The sequence below is a fragment of the Nycticebus coucang genome, chromosome 7, assembly GCF_027406575.1.
Source record: "Nycticebus coucang isolate mNycCou1 chromosome 7, mNycCou1.pri, whole genome shotgun sequence".
In the NCBI taxonomy this organism is placed as follows: Eukaryota; Metazoa; Chordata; class Mammalia; order Primates; family Lorisidae; genus Nycticebus; species Nycticebus coucang.
In genome coordinates, this window is record NC_069786.1 from 53,850,713 (window position 1) to 53,868,673 (window position 17,961).

At 40.5% G+C, this 17,961-nt stretch overlaps 1 protein-coding gene across 2 annotated transcripts in view; it reads right to left on the minus strand.

Annotated features, from left to right (window-relative positions):
• The window catches only part of CCDC148 (coiled-coil domain containing 148), a 281,210-nt gene that overhangs the window by 123,637 nt on the left and 139,612 nt on the right, over positions 1-17,961 (minus strand). For both annotated transcript variants that reach the window (XM_053596444.1, XM_053596443.1), the window contains 2 exons: positions 11,844-11,982; positions 10,643-10,849 (listed from right to left, as the gene is read on the minus strand). In XM_053596444.1, the coding sequence (XP_053452419.1) occupies positions 10,643-10,849; positions 11,844-11,982 (346 nt within the window). The remainder of the gene's footprint in view (positions 1-10,642; positions 10,850-11,843; positions 11,983-17,961) is intronic.

A 17,961-nucleotide genomic window follows, 5' to 3' on the forward strand; every position in this document is an offset into this window, starting at 1 on the left:
ACCATGCAACCAATCTTTTTTTTTTTTTTTTTCTGATTTTGCTCCTGAATAATTCAGCCCTCTGAGAGAACCCTGCAGCTCAAAGGGCCCTGTGGTTGGCCATAGAGAATCTTGGTGAGGATCCCTGAAGCAGAGGTAGAGGTAGAGGCTGGAGGCTGCAAACTCTACGCTCCTAACTCAAAGTCATGGAGTCTTCTAGTTGTCCCCATCAGTTAACTCTCCCCTTCACCCCTGATACTAACCTCTTCATTTCAGCAAGGCATCAACCTCGCTCCATCCCCCAGCTGGCAGCCAGGTGAGGCAAGTACAAGTAAGTTCTGGTTCATGGAGGTGGTAAGAACAGGGTGTGCAATATCTGGAAAAAAACTTGAAGGGCCTTGTTGTGGCGTTGTCCTTCCCTCCTTCCTCTTGGGCTTAGTCATTTATCCCTCAGAGTCCCCTGGCAGCTGCTGATGTGTTTTCTGTTTCTGTAGCTTTCTCTTCACAAAGAGATCATAGAAATGAAATCAGAAGGTATGTGGCCTTTTGTGTCCACTTTTTTCCCTTAGCACAACACACTTGAGATCTGCCCATGTTGTTGTCTGTCTGGGTAGGGTGTTGCTTTTCATTGCTGAGTAAGATCCCACTGCCTGGCTCTATGGTTTGTATATCCATTCCCCAGCTGAAGTCATTTCACTTGGCTCCAGTTTTAGCATTTACAAATAAAGCTGGTCTAAGTGTTTACTTACAAGTTTTAGAGTCAACATAGTTTTCGATCTAAAGGAGTGAACCCCTCTGAGCAGGATTGCTGCACCACGTTAAGCCTATGTTTAACGGTATGAAGAATTGCCACAGCGTTTCACAAAGTGACTGTATTTCTTTGCATTCCCACCGGAAATGTATGAGAATGCCTGTTGTTCTACATCTTGGTTAATATTTGGCATGGTTAGATGTTTTCATTTTAGACTTCCTGAGAGGTAATTCTGATATTCCATTGTGGTTTGAATTTGCTCTAATTGAGCATCTTTACGTATCTTCTTTACCATACATTCAATATCTTCTTTGATGAAATCACTGGGCATTTTGCTCTTTTTTCAATTAGGTTTTTCTTATTAAACTTTAGGAAATCTTCATAAATTCAGACACAACTCCTTCGTTAGGCATGCAATTTGCAAATATTTTTTCCTTATGGGTGGCCTGTCTTTTTATTGTCTTACGATTGTCTTTCAACAATTTTGAGGATGTTCAGCTTATCAATTGTGTCTTTCAGGGATGGTGCACTGGGTTCTTTTCTAAGAAGTCTTTGCCCAGCCCAAGATCATAAAGGTTTTCTCCTGTGTTGTTCTCCCTATACTTTGTAGTTTTGGTTTTACATGTAGGTTTATGACCCACTTTGAGTGAAATTTTTTATAGGACATGAGGTTTATTTATCTTTGCACTCAGTTATTCAATGATTTACATCATTTTTTCATAAGACTACCCTTTTCCCATTCAACTGACTTTGTATCTTTGTTGAAAATCAACTGACTTTAGATATTTAGATCCATATCTGGATTTTTTATTCTGTTCCACTAGACACACTTGGATTTTTTTTTAATAAAAATGTATTTATTTTTAACAGTTATTAAAAAATACTGGCTTTTCAACTCCAAGTTGTAACTTCTCCTGTTAAATTACTCGGTACTTGCGATTATGGTTGCCTGAAGTTTTATTGCATAAAGTAACTATAAAATACAAACATCTATATTCCAGACCAAGTATCCTCATTTGCAAAACATCTTATGTGATGTTGTTATGACTTGCAACAGAAATATAAGGCTCTCATTATAAAGAACATTAAACAGCCTCTTTTAAACTTTATAAAATAAACCACTGCAGACAAATACGCTTTTAAAACTAAGACATTTTAAGAGTAGGGCTACTTGGACTATTTTACTTGGAACTAACCTGTAGATTCATCAACTCCCCAAACCCTGTGGAATTTCAATTAGCTACCTGCCAAGACTCAAAGATAGCATGATATAGCCATATAGAGGAAGTGCCATCTGCTGCTGTGACCAAAAATCACTCTGGCATGATGCTTATGGCTCCTCAGAGCTCTCTCGCTCCTGCCAATGTTATATCCATGGCTAACCACAGGAAACTTCTCTGTCAATGCCCCCAACTGCAGAGGCTATAGGGAAACCAGTAACGCAAGGCTTCATTCATCAACAGTACCGATTATGCTGATGGTGCACGGCACAATTTACCATACCAAGCATGCATAAACAAATGCCTTAAATTGTCAGAAATGATTAAATGCCTGTCAGTTCCTGTAGTAAACTGGACATCCATGCTCTTCCAATTGAATCATTCTATTTTTTTTTTTTCCGCCAAAGAAGTATATTGTATGGGGATCACAAAAGCCCACGAAGAAACACCTTGCTGTATCTCCCAGTACTGAGAAACACCCCTCAGGACGAAGTAAGAGGTAGAAATAATCCCAGAGGGCAGCACTCACACACAGGGCATGGGCCATTGTCGTGTTTCAACCAGAGGACAGAGTGTTCACCACAATTTTTCCACTTTGGCTGGGCTAGAACTTCAATTTCTATAGCTCCCTGGATTTGTGTCCTGTAGCCTCTGAAGTCTCTACTCAGTTCTCAGCCCCTTGGGAGCTATTCTTTGTTGGCTTTTGGGGGTCTCACCTGGTGCATCCAGAGCTTAGAAGCTGACAAAAGACCCAGGGGTATTTTATACACATTTTAGAGGCTCTTTATCTCCCACTCCTTCATCTTTAGTCTCCCAAATCTCACCTGCCTTTGCAGACCAAACCCCAGTCTCTGCTTCCTTCACCTATCAAGACTATCATTCTCTGCTTGAGTTATCTGTATGTCCACCTCACACTGAAAAACGATCTCATAAAGAAATCCAGGGCAAATATGAGGCTCACTCTCAAAGCTGCTCTTATGTCAAGGGTGTTATCCATATGCTGGTTGTCCAATGCCTGCAAATAGTTTCTGAAACATCTTTTTCAGTTTCCATAGTTGTGTGAGGGTGAGTGTGATATTAGTCATTCATCATCTCTGAATAGGAAATCAGAAAATTCTCTATTTGCATTAATGTATCACCCACATCTGATTTGTGAAATCTAAGTCCATTTATGTTCTCGAACACCCAGGAGGTTGAAATCTGTGGAGAAGGGGAATTATGGAAGGAATCTATACTGTAGAGAGCTATCAAATGTGGAGATGGCATTCAAATGATATTCATTCAAAACAGTGTCTTCTGCAACAACATTATCTGATTTCCCTAATTCCTATAGCTTCTTGGCCAGGTGTATGATCAGCTAGAAATGTAAATAAAAGGTGTAAAAACAAGGTGAAGTGGAGAAGAAAACTAAGCGCCTGGTGACTTTGTTCACGCCTAAAATATACCTCACCTTTGTGGGTAGCCAGGTTTTATTTTTAAAACTACATTTGGCATCTCAGAATATTCAATGTTGACAATTAAGTCTTGTATTTCACTTCTTAATGACTTTGCACATCATGTACTTGTTTCTACAGCAAGCCACCTGATAAATAAGTTAGAAAGAAGGTGGTGAGAATAGTACTAAGTCAGGAGGTATTGAGAAGAGGAAGAAAATGCCTGAGGCTTATATTCTTTACTTCAACAAAAGTTACTGAGCACCCATCATGTTTCAAACACAGAAAATCTAAGTGGGGGTAAGGGAGAGTTTTACCCCAAGGTGAATAAGATGGGCTTCTTTCTTGCACTTGTGCTGGGGACAGAGGTTTTCGGGGTTCCTTGATCATAATCACTGGCAAGCCAGAGTTATGAGCAAAAGACCAGGAAGAGCAAAGAGGATATTGAATCTAGTCAGGCACTCGAGAAAATCTCCCTGTAGCAGACATGTGAGCTGAATATTGAAGCTGAGTGAGATGGAGCCAAATGCAGGAAGGCAGAAGAGGCCTTTTAGGCAAAGCCAACAGTAGCTAGAGCAAAGATACAGAGACAGGAAACGCAAGGTGCAGCCTGGCGCAGTGACGGGGGTAGAGAGGGAGTGGCTTATAAAGAGCTTGATATTTCTGAATTGTAAGGTGTGGAGTAGAGTGTGTCAGAAAAGCAGGCTGAAAAGGGAGCTGGGCCCATGTTACTGAGAACCTGAAAGCCATGTCTTGAAGTTGCGCCATCCCTGTGAGCCCCTGAGAAGTTACCATCAGGACGGCATCCCTGAGTTGTATTTTGAAAGGGGCATGCTGGCTGTAATTTAGGGGGGATTTCAGAAGGGCAGGATGCGCAGCATAGCCATCAGAGGGCTGGGGCAATAGTTCGGGAGCAACGTCCAGGGCCTGTGATAAAGAGGGACGGGCAGATAGGAAGAGGCAACGTTTTCCTAAGTTGGTAAGTGGCAATGAGGGTGAGGGAGAAGCAGCAGCTAAGTTTCAAGAAAGAAGTCCAAATTTACCACAGGAAATTAAAGATTTCCATTTTGGACACTGAGTTTGAGGCATCTGTAGATTTCCAAGTTGATATAATTAGCATGTAGCTGGATATATGAGGTTCAAGAGAGAGCTGTTCAGGGATAGGGAAAAAGATTTGACAGTAACTAGCATAAAAGGGCAGATGAAATCACAGGATGCTTGGGGACAAATGAAATCGAGAAAAGGAAAGAAAACTGAAGGATGCCAGGGTTGTAGGACTGGACAGACAGTGAGAACACACAGGTAGTATTAGAAGCACTTTGAGTGTGGCAGACTGAACAGTTTTCTATAAGCTGAGAGAGTAAAGAATGTCAAAGAGTGGGTAGCCAACTGGGAAATGGAGTGGACAGGTCCAGCAGTATCAGGGCGGAAAAGCATTGGTGGAATTAGGTAAATGGGGGTGACCAGTGACCTTGGGGAAAGGAGAGGATTTAAGTGGATTGGAGAGGTTGAAAGTTCTGGGGACAATAATAAGGATTATTATTTCAAAAGGTTGATTTCAAAAGAAGGGATAGAACTACGGACAGCCCAAGAGCTAGAAGGTGAGTTGTTTAGAAAAGATTTCTTTATATGTATAGGAAAGACTTAACCATGTATACAGACTTCAAGAAATACTACAAAGAGTAAGAGAAACGAAAATAAGGGAAGGGGATAATCTCTGGAATCACATTTCCTTTTTTTAATTTTGGATTAATATGAAGGTATACAGTTAGATTACACTGTTTGCATTTGTAAGGTAAAGTCCAACTTTCAGTTAAGTCTTTCAACTAGAAAGTGTGACATTAACCCATTATGTGGGAACTAGGGAACTAGGGAACCTAGAATTGCACTTCCAATATTTTATTTTATTTATTTTATTTTTTGTTTCTTGGTCCAGATTCTAGATTGTTATTTTGGTCCAACATCTCAGAAAGAGCTATAAAACTGTAGCAAATAATAATTTGCCCTGAGATATACAAAGATCTTAAGGATCCTATTTGTAAGTAAGCATTGGTCATCAACCCTAATACCAGTTTACAGCCTTCAGGATTTCCCAATTTTCTCTATAAGATATATTTCAGACTAGAAAAAAATCTTACATTTCATGATTATCTCTTTGAACATTAAGATGCTGACGCACAGGGACCTGTGAATCTCTGACGACTGCTGTCTGGAATCTAGCCCACTTTCAACATATATGGAAGCCCTGTTATGTTTAAAATGCAGATGGTAAACGGCCTCAATCCTGCCACTGTTCCCTTATGAGCCACATGGAACAGTTCAGAATGCATTCTCCCACTCACTGTAAAATTAAAAGTGCAACACAAATGGTCCTTTCAACAGGTTCTTCAATCGTCAGTAAGTATCATTCTCACTCTGGCCTCCGACTGTTGGTCCTGTCTTCACTATGCACTGTGAGGGGAGGCAGCAGGAGCCCAGGCCCTCATACCCTCAACTCTTAGAACCTGTTTATTGGGCTCCCAATATGCAGGCAAGGCAGAGATGACACAAAAGAACCTATACTCAGACCACAAGGGAAAAGCACTTGATGAACCCCTCCTCCATGTGGCTTTAAGCCACCAGGACACTGCTGAAGACTTTGGCCTTCAAAGTAACTGGTTGCTTTGGGAGTTTTCACTGCCCCAGAACTTTGTAGCAGCCCCATCATGCTACATCAGTGATGGGAGCAGCTCCAGTCCTGTTTTTGGCAGCATTTACCTGTGTCTGCTCACTGACCAATGTCCACAATTTATCAAGGTTGACAGTTGGGCAATAGCTCTGGTTCCTCCTTAAGTGGTAATGCCTCATACCAACTCTCCCAAGGTCACCTGGGTGGTATTTGTTGAAGTTGCTCCTGTGGTGATGTATGCCACCAGCATTACCCCAGCCTCCTGGGTGCTTCCATGGCTTGCTGATATGGCTGTGGCCATAGCTCCCATGGCCCCAAAGCCTCCAGGTCTTCCTCAGTCTGGATTGCATGTCAGCGGCTGAGACAAAGCATTTTTTTATTTTATTTTTTTTGTTCTTGTTGAGATGGAGTCTCACTCTGTCATTTCCCAGGCTAGAATGCCATGGTATTAGCCTAACTCACAGCAACCTCAAACTCCTGAGGTCAAGTGATCCTCCTGCCTTAGCCTCCCAAGTACCTGGGACTAGAGGCACCATCTAGAACACCTGGTTAATTTTTCTATTTTTAGTAAAGACAGGGTCTCACTCTTACTCAGGCTGATCTCCAATTTCTGAGTCAAGGGATACTCTTGCCTCAGCCACCTAGAGTGTTAGGATTACAGGTGTGAATCACCATGCCCAGCCTAGAATCACATTTCTAAAGTAGTTGGATGGGTCAGCATTCCAAACATTATGGGGAAGGACTGGACCTTTCCATGTAGAAGTATCCCATCATGTATCTAGAGGAAGGCTGGCAATCACCAAGAGACAGAAAAACACAAGGATGCAATCAGAGGTTATTTTCACTCCTCAGTGACTAAATGTTCTTGATAAAGTGGGAGGTGGCTCATCTATTGGGAGTCTGGGGATGAGGGTCCATGGTGTCAGGTAAGGATCTTGAGGAGTGGAAATCATTTGGAACAGTTTTAGGAGGAATTTGAGAATGGCCAGACTAAGGCCTCAATGTAGCACTGAGAGTCTAGATGAAATTAACTTTTCCCGAGCAGCACTCAGCCACCCAACATGGAAGCAAAGAAAGTCAATGGTGAAACAGCTCTGGGAATGAGGTTCCCCACCCATGCTGTAGAAAGGAATCAAGTGCACAGCTAACAGTAGCCTAGAACTGCATTCTGGGGAAACTTGGGAGAAGGACAGTCAGCACTCTACTTCCTCCCTTTCCTCTCATCCCTCTGGTGAGGCCTAAACCACCCTGCTTGTTATATCAACTGCCGACAAAAAACCAAAGTAAAATAAGAGACACAGAGAGAGGGTGCAAGTATATTATTTCAGAATTCCTTTAACACTTTTCTTAAAAGACACCAATCATGGGTGGTGCCTGTGGCTCAGTTGGTAAGGCGCTGGCCCCATATACCGAGGGTGGCGGGTTCAAACCCGGCCCTGGCTGAACTGCAACCAAAAAAAAAAAAATAGCCGGGCATTGTGGCAGGCACCTGTAGTCCCAGCTACTCGGGAGGCTGAGGCAAGAGAATTGCTTAAGCCCAGGAGTTGGAGGTTGCTGTGAGCTGTGTGAGGCCACGGCACTCTATCAAGGGCCATAAAATGAAACTCTGTCTCTACAAAAAAAAAAGACACCAATCATCTAAATCACCCTCCCCCCAAAAGCCCTTTAAAATTCCAAGGCTGAGAACAAAATTATGGCTAAATGTTTAATTAATGTTTATTACAGCTAGCATATTAGTTTAGAAAGGTCAAATTTATGATACAATGAAGTAATATTTTTCACATTCTGTGGATCCACTTTACAGCTCACCGGGGCCTAGAGTATAATAAATATCTTCTATTATTTTGTGGGATTCTTGTACATAAACCTGTGTGAGGCTTAGAAAATACTAAAATTTCAAGTTGAATGAGCTGGTGTGAACTTAAGACCAGTCACTTCATCTTTTAGGATTCAGCTTTCAGACTTACAAAGTAAAGAATGGGGATAAATCAACTAGTTTCCTTCCAGATGAAAATAAAATCATAGGCATAACTTAAGATCTTAAATTACTATAATGTTCGTACATTTATTCTTTTCCTTTTATGACATATTTTTGGTCCCAGCTATAATTTATTGAGCTTCACTCCCTCACCAGGTACACAAATTCCAACAACAATGCCATCTTACAGGAAAGAGTATCCATTTTATTACCATTCACTTTATGTTCCAATTTCTCTGTTTTCTGCCCACATTTACTCTTTGGAGGTTTCATCCCTGAAAGTTCAGAGGTATTTGTCAACCAACATCATGTTTTCTCCTGGAGCCACACCTCTGATTTCGGTAGGTGGATCATCTGTAGCAAACTCTGCACATCCCAACTTAGATGTGAATGTAGATAATACCAGAAAATGCATATAAGGCAGCCGTCAGAAAGCCTGATGTGCAAAGGACACTCAGCAGAGTGCACCTGACAGACTCAACAGTGCGAAGCCTGGGAAATAATCAAAACACAGCTTTATTTTTGTGCCCCCCACTGTGACGTTTCTCCTGTCACCAGATGAAAACTCAACAAAGCACAAGACTTCCCCTTGGGTTGCAGAGGGGCCCATGGTAACTTTAAGTCACAAAACACAGCATTCATTCAAAATTAAAGTGTCCAGTTGCAAGAGAGTAGTCATCTACTCAGAAGATGGTTTCTCTTTTCATTCCCTAAGGATTAGGCCCTCAGGGCCCACAGGAGGGAGAGGTGACAGAGGAGACACAAAGCAAAGGACAGCAAAGTTCTCATTTGATGGGTGACTGACACTGTCCTTTGCAAACCTGGCAGGTGGTTATGCTGACTCTTATCCTCTAGCAGTTTTGTTGTCTTGGCTGCGAGCTGGGCTGTTCCTAGTAAACGCCCCTGATGTGGGCCATGCACATTTTCCTTTGACTAGTGACCTCTCTTTCACCTATCAGGCTCCTAACAGGCACATACGTCCACCAAAAGACATGTCCAAAAATGGTCTTAGCACCATTATCACAGTAACAAAAACCTGGAAACAACTCAAATTTCCATTCATGGGAAAATGCCTGCACCTATAATGAAATAGTACACAGCAGTAAAAAACAAATGACTTCAACATGCGACACGGATGAAACAGACTTGAGCAGGATGTAGTAGGGAGCACGTACTGTGCATATGATTTGACTTATATGAAGTTCAAGAGTAGACAAAACTAATCCATGCTGAGGAAGTCAGAATAGTGGGTGCAGATGGGATAGTATTTGCTGAGAAGAGGCATGAGGAAGGCTTCTGAGCTGCAGGAAAAGTTCTACATATTGATCTTGGTGGCGTTTGCATGGGGGACATGAAATTCCACATAGAGACATGCAGACCTTCACCCAGCAGGACCTACAAGCACTGTGCTCTTTACTGCATGTAGGTTTACCCCAAAGCACAGAGAACACAATACAGCATGGCTCCAGGGCTAACAATAATGTGTGCAAAATGAGTATAAACCAACTAAGAGTACAAGGATTTGCCTGTGCCCCTGACTCCTGTGCCTGATGATGAGAAGGAAACGTGCGTTAGCTCTGCAGCCCAGAGTGCACCTGACACAGCCTTGATCTGTGGATCAGCCTTGACACAGCTTCTATGCATTTCAGGTATCAAGCTTATGCAATGTGAAAAGAAATCTATTTTTGTTTTGAAAAAATTCAAAGAAGGAAATTTTTTCTTCTAAGATTTTTAAGACAAAGACATTTGTTTTTCATGCAATTAATTGCCATAGCCTAATGGCTGCCAGGTTTTTTTCTATCAAGGGAATAAAATTTCTTGCTGCACTATCAATCTCCTACCATATCATTTATCAATAAATCAAAATTTATGCATTTTATGGATGTTATACCTCAACAAAAGTTGTTTTAATGATTCCTGCCAACACTCCTGGGGAGTCATATCCACACCGGGGCTCCAGGACTCACGCACCTGCAACTGGTCTGGGGAGGCCGTTGCTCCCGACCCAGCAGCTTCCTTCTTTCAGTTCTGCCATGGAGGCAGCTCCCTGTACTTTCCCATGAGCATCAGACACAGCCTTAATCCTCCTAACTACAGGGGTTGCCTACTAAGTCTCTACGCCATCCGCAAGCCCTCAGACAGTCCCGGGTCTGGGGAGGAGGCAAACCTCATCTACCCCCCACACTTTGTTGAGGGCTCACACACAGCCCTGAAAGCTCGCCCCAATGTATCCCCTCATGAATCTTCTTTCCTCTTTATAGGTTGCCCTATCCTTGCTGTGAATGAGAAGTCCACGAGTCTTTGCATCAGCATTAGACAGTTACTTCAGAGTTATACTCTGCATTTTTATCCAGCCCCTCAGGCTATACCATTTATGGTTGGTGTTAGATGTCTCAATCCAAAATTCCTATTAACATCCTGCACACCAGAAACTTATGCTTGAACCATGTGAAATTGTTGACAATTTTTGACCTAAAATAATTACAATTTCATATGATTCAAACTAACAGTTTATTCAAGATAAGCTTTTTAGAGAAAGTGAACTTTAGGTTGGGTTTGAACAAAGGGAAAAGTGGGTTCTTAACTGAATACCCAAACACTGAAACATCTTACCTTAGCTTTCAGCTCAGCACACAGTTCCTGTTGCTTTTTCCTGTCCTTAGCCGATGTGCTTTCCATCTCATGAGTTGCACAAGCCTCGATGAGGGTCAGCATAGCCTTCTGTATAAAGTCTTTCCTATGCTTATTCCAATTCGATAACAGGATCTTCCTCTGCTCTCTAGCAAAGCGATATTGGTCACAGTATTTCTCATGTTCGACCTGAAAAGATAGCAGATGGTGACTATTCATTATTAGGAAAATGAGTCTACATTTATGTCTTGGTTACAAAAATGACTAAAATGAATTATAACCAATGATTTTGAAAAATTGGGGACAAATATCTTACTAGAAAATACGGCAACCAGGAACAAGGTACTACCTTCAGAATTCTGAGCCTGTGGCTAACTGGAGACTGAGGCCAAAGCATTCACGTTTGTAAATCATAAAGTAGCTTCTATACACGTGTGAATGTTATTGTTACTTGCTTAATTTAAAATATTACAGAGTATCTGATAATATTTAATAACATGGCTTATTTAAAAATTAAGAGCCTATATATTCATTTTCATATATGTTATGAGTTATTGTGAAACTAATTGGTGACATGCTAACTTCTATTTTCTTGCCTCTGTGATCTTGCTGACTAAAGAACTAAACAATAATTTCCCAGCTCCTTCTTGGGGAAATTTCAGTCATGTCTTTGAGTTCTGTATTGAGGTATTCATGTTTCAGACTCATCTGGGGAATCAAGCAGAGTTATCGTGGGGGAGGACAGAGGTAAGTGCCAGCCCCTAAGGTGGTGTTGGCTTCCCCAGGACTAGGACTTGGGGGCAGCAGGCTTTGGATAGAGAAGCGGGCACTCCATTTTTAGGCCAGACCTGGAGATGGCAGTATCTCTGGGGGTGGGCAGGTGACTATATGGACATGGGGGGGGGTGTCAAATAGTAGTGGAGCAGACCTGCCAGCCACAGTGAAGATCTCTGTAGCAAGTAGGCACAGAAAGAGTAAATGTTGCCAGAGGGCCCCCCACTTTCTCATGGACCATAAAGTTTTTAAAAATGATCTGTGCAGGCTTTCAACTTATAACCCCATTATTTTCTAGAGTGCAGAAAAAAATAATTGTTAGCACACCATTTAAAATACATGTCTATTGCTTAATCATATTGATCACTAAAACAAATTTACCAGTATGTAGGTACAATCCAGCACTCACCAAATCATGCCTGGATTTGTGAGGATAATATCTTTGTAACATGTCCAGATACAAAGTCCGCCTGCCAAGGACATCTCCAGAGTACTGCTCCAAAATAGTCTGGTAAATCCAGAGGTCTTCTTCACTTAGCTGACAGTTTCTGGAAGCAACAAAAATGTTACAGTATATTGCCGGGCAACCACAAATTTTAGGGACTTTAAACTGTGCAAGTTCTTAGCAAGTGGTGATAATTATGCAAAATGAGGTTTCTGTGGGGTTTTTTATACATTAGCCAAATTTAATGTCTGTTAATTTCTGAATTCAGAAATGTTTCTGAATTCTAATTGCATGGGTTCTTTCCATTCTTTATTTGGTCTTGCCATGAGTTCCAGGCATAACTTGAGGAAGTTTAATGAGGTGTAATAATTTTTAAATATTTATTATCTTTTCCCATAATAACATTTTAAAAAATTATGACCAACGAATGAAATAAACCAATACTAGAAAATAAATGATTATGCATACAGATTTAAAAGGAATTTTACTTATTCAACAGGTTTCTATGTCTAGACTGCAAGGAAGTACAAATGTAAACACTCTGTCAACAATTACATAAAGGAAAATAACGACAAATTCTCAGAAAGGCACTGATTTAAGATCTGACTTCAAAAGAAAAGTCTAAAACTATCTTTTATGTTATCCTCTCAACTTTTTGCTTCGTGGGGGTATTACCAAACATTGGTAGTGGGAAAATAGCCAATGGCTTTAAATTTTAGATTACTGGATAAATCATTTCTGATAGAATTCCTTCAAGTCACCTTCCCAATAACATATCCACCATGCTCCAAAATGCCCCCTTCCTAGGCACTGGCCTGGTTTGTGTTCTTAGCAAAGTCCTATGCAGAGTGGAAAGTTCACAATATCAGCTTGAAGTCTAAACTGAATTAATGCCTCTTTATATTCTGAGTTTATTTGCATATTATTATCCCTTTTTAATCAATTAGAATAATCAAATACAGATGCAATCAGAGGGAGTATTATTAGCAACAAATATTTCTGTGATCCAAGATGACGACTTGCCATTATTTATTTGTACTATGTCAGTGGTCTTACACTTGAAAGTTAATTGCACAATTCAAGGAATTTCTTATGTGTCTTCCATGCCCCTGAAAAAATATTTGACTATTTAAAACAGAATAAAACACCCTTTTAAAAAATTATTGACACTAATGGGAAGTCAACTGTCCTTTGACAAGGCAAAGCATATCATTATTCTGGTAAGCAGGAAGACAGAGAAAAACTTCTTATTCTAACAGGAAAATCCTCTTTGCTTGCTCCCTGTGGGAAAAAAGGGTTAGAGGTGTTCCGCCAGGAAGAGGACTACGCTGCAGTTCTTAAGTATGATATAATTTATCACAGAGAAAAAAATTTAGATGAATTCATTGAACACACAGTTATGTGTGTCTAGACAAAGGCTTCTGCAAATGAATTGTTACAAACAGGAAGATTAAGCCAGAAGAAAGGGTTGCCTGAGTGTACTTGGCATTTAAAACACTCACAGGCTTTCATAGATAATATCTCAGATCCCCTCTCAAAGGAGCCCGTCTTCATTCACAGTAATATGAATGTTCATTACTTTATTATTATACCACAAGTAACAAATAAAAACTAGAACTCAAGTCCATGTCTTCATTAATGTCTTTACACTTTCTGTAATCAAAGGGACTTGAACACCACTTTCTTTTGATTTACAACTGTGGATGTGTGTTCTGAGGAGGAGGAAGCAACAGAATCCAGATTCAACAGTTTTCTGTTCTTTTCAATTGTCATTCATCCACGTAAAGGACACTGCTGGTGCTATGCTCAGCTCCTTTTCCTAGGTGGGGTTCCCATCACCAACGTGCTATGAGTCGTGGCTGATACTCAAGATGCCCCTTCTTTCTCCGGTGAATTGCCCTGGGCCAAATGAGAACCACCTCTCTCAGGAGGCTGCCCTCCACCCTCTTCTGAAGGTCAACGGAAACCAATAACTGAGGACAGGGAGAGGCAGAAGCCAGCCCCCTTGCCTCCAGAGGAGACCAACTACGTGATACCACCTGTGCTCCGGAGTTTCTCAGCGGGGTCAGACTGCAACCCGTCTCCTCGGAGACTCCTCCTGGCTTAGGCATTGTCCCCTCCCTTATTCAGTCTCCTTCACAGCTCTTCTGAGAGCATCTCCCAATAAATCACTTGTTCTAGGAATCCCTGTCTCAGATTGTTGATTGCTTTTATAGAACCCACCCTAAGATAATCTACAAGCAATCTTACCCATAATTTTCAAAAATAGTTTAAGTCTTCAGTAAATGGAAAATAATTCCAAACTAATTGCTTTGATATCTTATACTTAGAGGTGGTGCAAGATTGTGGCTGTCCTCAAAGAGAAAGTGCAAATAGCAAACATTTACAAAAAATGCTTTTCAAATAGAAGCACACATTAAGCAGTGTACACTGCTATAAATAAATACAGCAGCGGGAGGATTTGTGGCACTCAGTGGATTTTTATACATTGCGTGAACATATTAATTAGGTGCCATTTTCGTGACTACATTAAAACCACTTAAACATATGAAATTATTATAAAACATTAAAGCCAAACATTTCAAGCATGCCATGAAGTGTCAGCACATTTGGACCTTCTCGTTGATTTTAGAAGCCTCACATCCTGACAGCTTTTTTGCAGTTACCACAATTAGGCAAATTGGACGTCATTTTTTTTAGTACTTGTAGAACAAAAATTAAAAATATGCTTAAAGGAAATTACATATAAGCACTCACAATATTATTATTTTTAGAGTATGTATTTATAGCAGTTTGCAGAGTTACAGGCTTAAATCTTGAGGCAAATAGTCATATTGGCAATAATAATGGCTCAGCCCTACATGTCCATTAAAATCTGCCTTTGGGGGAGGGAGAAATCTCCCACTGCTATATATACACCCTATGTATAAACTGAGTCTTTGGATAGCAAAAATCTAAGAAGCATATTCAAACATAATAGCCTCCTCACGATAACAAAATAGCCATTTCCTAGAAAATCCATTCTTTTGGTCTCTAAAATAAGATCAAATTCAATACATCTGTATTTCTAACTTCAAATCTGAACATTTATCTTTTTGTAATCAAATCTTCATTTATTTCTTTGTACAGAAAAATTTATATAAAATAGCTGAGACTAAGGTTAGCTTTTATCTTTCAAGGTTCTTATTTCATTTAACTGCTTTGCTGGTGATTTTTGATGACAAAACTAGCTAAATTATATAGAAATGAAGAATATTCTGATTCCTTATCTACTTTCTAAATTTGAAAAATGACTCTCTAGGGCGGCGCCTGTGGCTCAAGGAGTAGGGCGCCGGTCCCATATGCCAGAGGTGGTGGGTTCAAACCCAGCCCTGGCCAAAAAAAAAAAAAAAAAAATGACTCTCTAATTTTAAAGAAAATTTAAAGAAAACTTTAAAATTATCCTAAACTTTTGCAATTAAAAGAAAATCTTTAGGCAAAAAATCTTTAGCTGTTCTCTGCAATTTCTATTTCTTTTTGGCCATCCGAATTTTCTAATTTAAAGTGCTTCAGGGGCGGCGCCTGTAGCTCAAGGAGTAGCGCAGCGGCTCCATATACCAGGGGTGGTGGGTTCAAGCCCAGCCCTGGCCAAAACTGCAAAATAAATTAATTAAAATAAAATAAAATAAAATTGTAAAATTAAAAAATATTTTAAAGTGCTTCAGAATATTCATCTTTATCATAACACACCAAACATTTGCAGTTTTCAGGTTTGGTGAGCACGTCTAGCTCTTCAATAAATTTCAGCCTACAGAAGGGAGAGATATTTACCATTAATCCTCATTCATCAACTCCATCCCCAAATATTGACACCCCCAAATACTGAAAACAATCATTGCGTTATGATTTCTCAGGAAGTGAGATAAAACAAGTCATTCAGAAAACAAGAATAATAGAGCTTGTGAAAATTCAACCTGACCCAGGCTGATTGTCTACTGAAATCTACCTGTTTGAGCTATTTCAAAAATCCTACACTGAATTACAATTAACCTAGCTATTACTTTTCATCATAGTTGTGAATAAGCCACTTTTCTTAGGTTCTGGTTCCAGGACATCAAAACACATTTGTGGGGAAGAGGGCTAGCAACGGTGGTAAACAGAAAACATAAAGGTTAACAGGTACTTCAACAGCTGAAACCAACTTACGAGATGAAACATTCTGTTTACAAAGTGGCTTAAAGCTGTTTTATATTTTCTCAGACTGAAGAGAGCCTTCTATGCAAAAGAGTAATTAGTGCCTCCTAAATCTAGCAGACACCGTGATCAGCATCTGATGACTACCTGAAAGGGCAAATGGCCATGGCGAACTGTCCTAAAGAAAAATTTTCTCTCTTAAAGCCCAACAGCGTGAGGGGACACTTAGTGCCCCTTCACTAAGTAGGAGTGCAGTGAGGCATTGCTAGGCTAATGTGGAGAAGAGATGGTTCTGCCACAGCCCCTTGTCCAGAGCCCTCTGGAAAACATACCTCCACTTCACTTTTCAATGTTGTCTTTCTAAATTAGACCTACCCAATACCCAATCTTTCAGCCTGGTTTCTGAAATTGTCTCTTCAACCATCAACCATGACTCAGGCCCACTGTTCAAATAATAAATCTATTTCTGATTTTCACTCTGATTTACAAGGGTATCCCTGGTCCCAGAGCACTTCTGACCTGTGGAATCTGCTCCCTGAATTTTCTCTGGACATGGCCTTTTCCTCGTATGTGATCCATTCCCATGTAGTAGTTCCCCTCCAGGGGCCCTGCACTTCATTCAGCTTGGCTACTCAGCCGGAAGCTGAACTCTCAGGAACAAGGTCAAAATTCATCAAATTGAAGAATCAAAAAAAAAAGTGACCTGTAGGGTAAAGCCAGAACTCGTACCAGAATCCACAGCCTCGTCCTTCTGAGGGGTGACAGGAAAGTGAAATATGGCAGGGTTCTAAAAGTTCCCTCTCCAAAATTACTTATAAGAGGGATTAGGGATGGGGATATGGTCAGAAGAGGAAGCTAAGTGATTTATTTGGAAGCTGCATTTTCCAAGCAGAAAGCACATATTTTAACTTGGATTTTTTTTTTAGAATACTTCAAATAGAAAGCTCAATTTTTAAAATTAAAATGTATAATTTCTGGAAGTAGAGTAGCAGAGATGATGGCAAGCTTCCTAAACTCACCTTTGTCCTCAGCATCCATCTACCACTAGGTTTAAGAGTGATATAATTTTTAGTGGAAATTTTAAAATAACATGCTCATGATAAAATAGCCTTTCAGAAGTAAAATGTGATGGCTCAACCACCCCATATGCTGTGTTTTAAGTAATTATATTCATCAAAAGAAGTGTGAGAAAAAGAGAATCATGGTTGGCTTAGCCCCTGCCTTCCTCCTGCCCACCAAAACGCTGACTCTACCCCTCATCTGCCCTGTTTCACCTTCACGCTTCCCTGCCTCAGAGGAGGTGAGCCCCCCCTCCAGCCCAGAGAGTGAATTTTGTTCCATTTCCTTGTTCCTCTAGCAGGTGTTTGATAAAAGCATGGACAAAAGTCCCACTTTTGGCCAGTGAAATGTGAGGTAAAAGCCTCTTTCTGCTTCTGGATGTCATTATGTAGAACTGCTGACAGGCGGTCATCTAACTTGCAGGAAGGCAGGGCAAGAGAACGCAGAAAGCCAGCCCTCACTGTACTGAGACGTCTCTACCTCTGGACCTCCTATTAAATAAAAAGCAGTTTTATTATTCACATTTCTTAGAGAAAGGTTGGGAATTCTCTAGCTAAAGATGTCCTAATTGATATCTAACTGAAGAATGAAAAATAACTTTTAAAATAGAGCATGTGACTATTGCTTTGGAAAGAAAGTATAATACCATGAAGGGATAGAGTGGTGGAAGAGATCCAGACTCCGCGTGACCAGAGATCGGCTTCTAATGTGATAAATACTCTGCAAGGGATTGATTGGGGGCAGACCAACGATGTTCAACACCAAGGGCCACTTTTAAGATAAGACAAGACAAAACAAAACAAAACAGAACATACCTCAAACTCAAATGAATAGAATCAGTGACTACAAA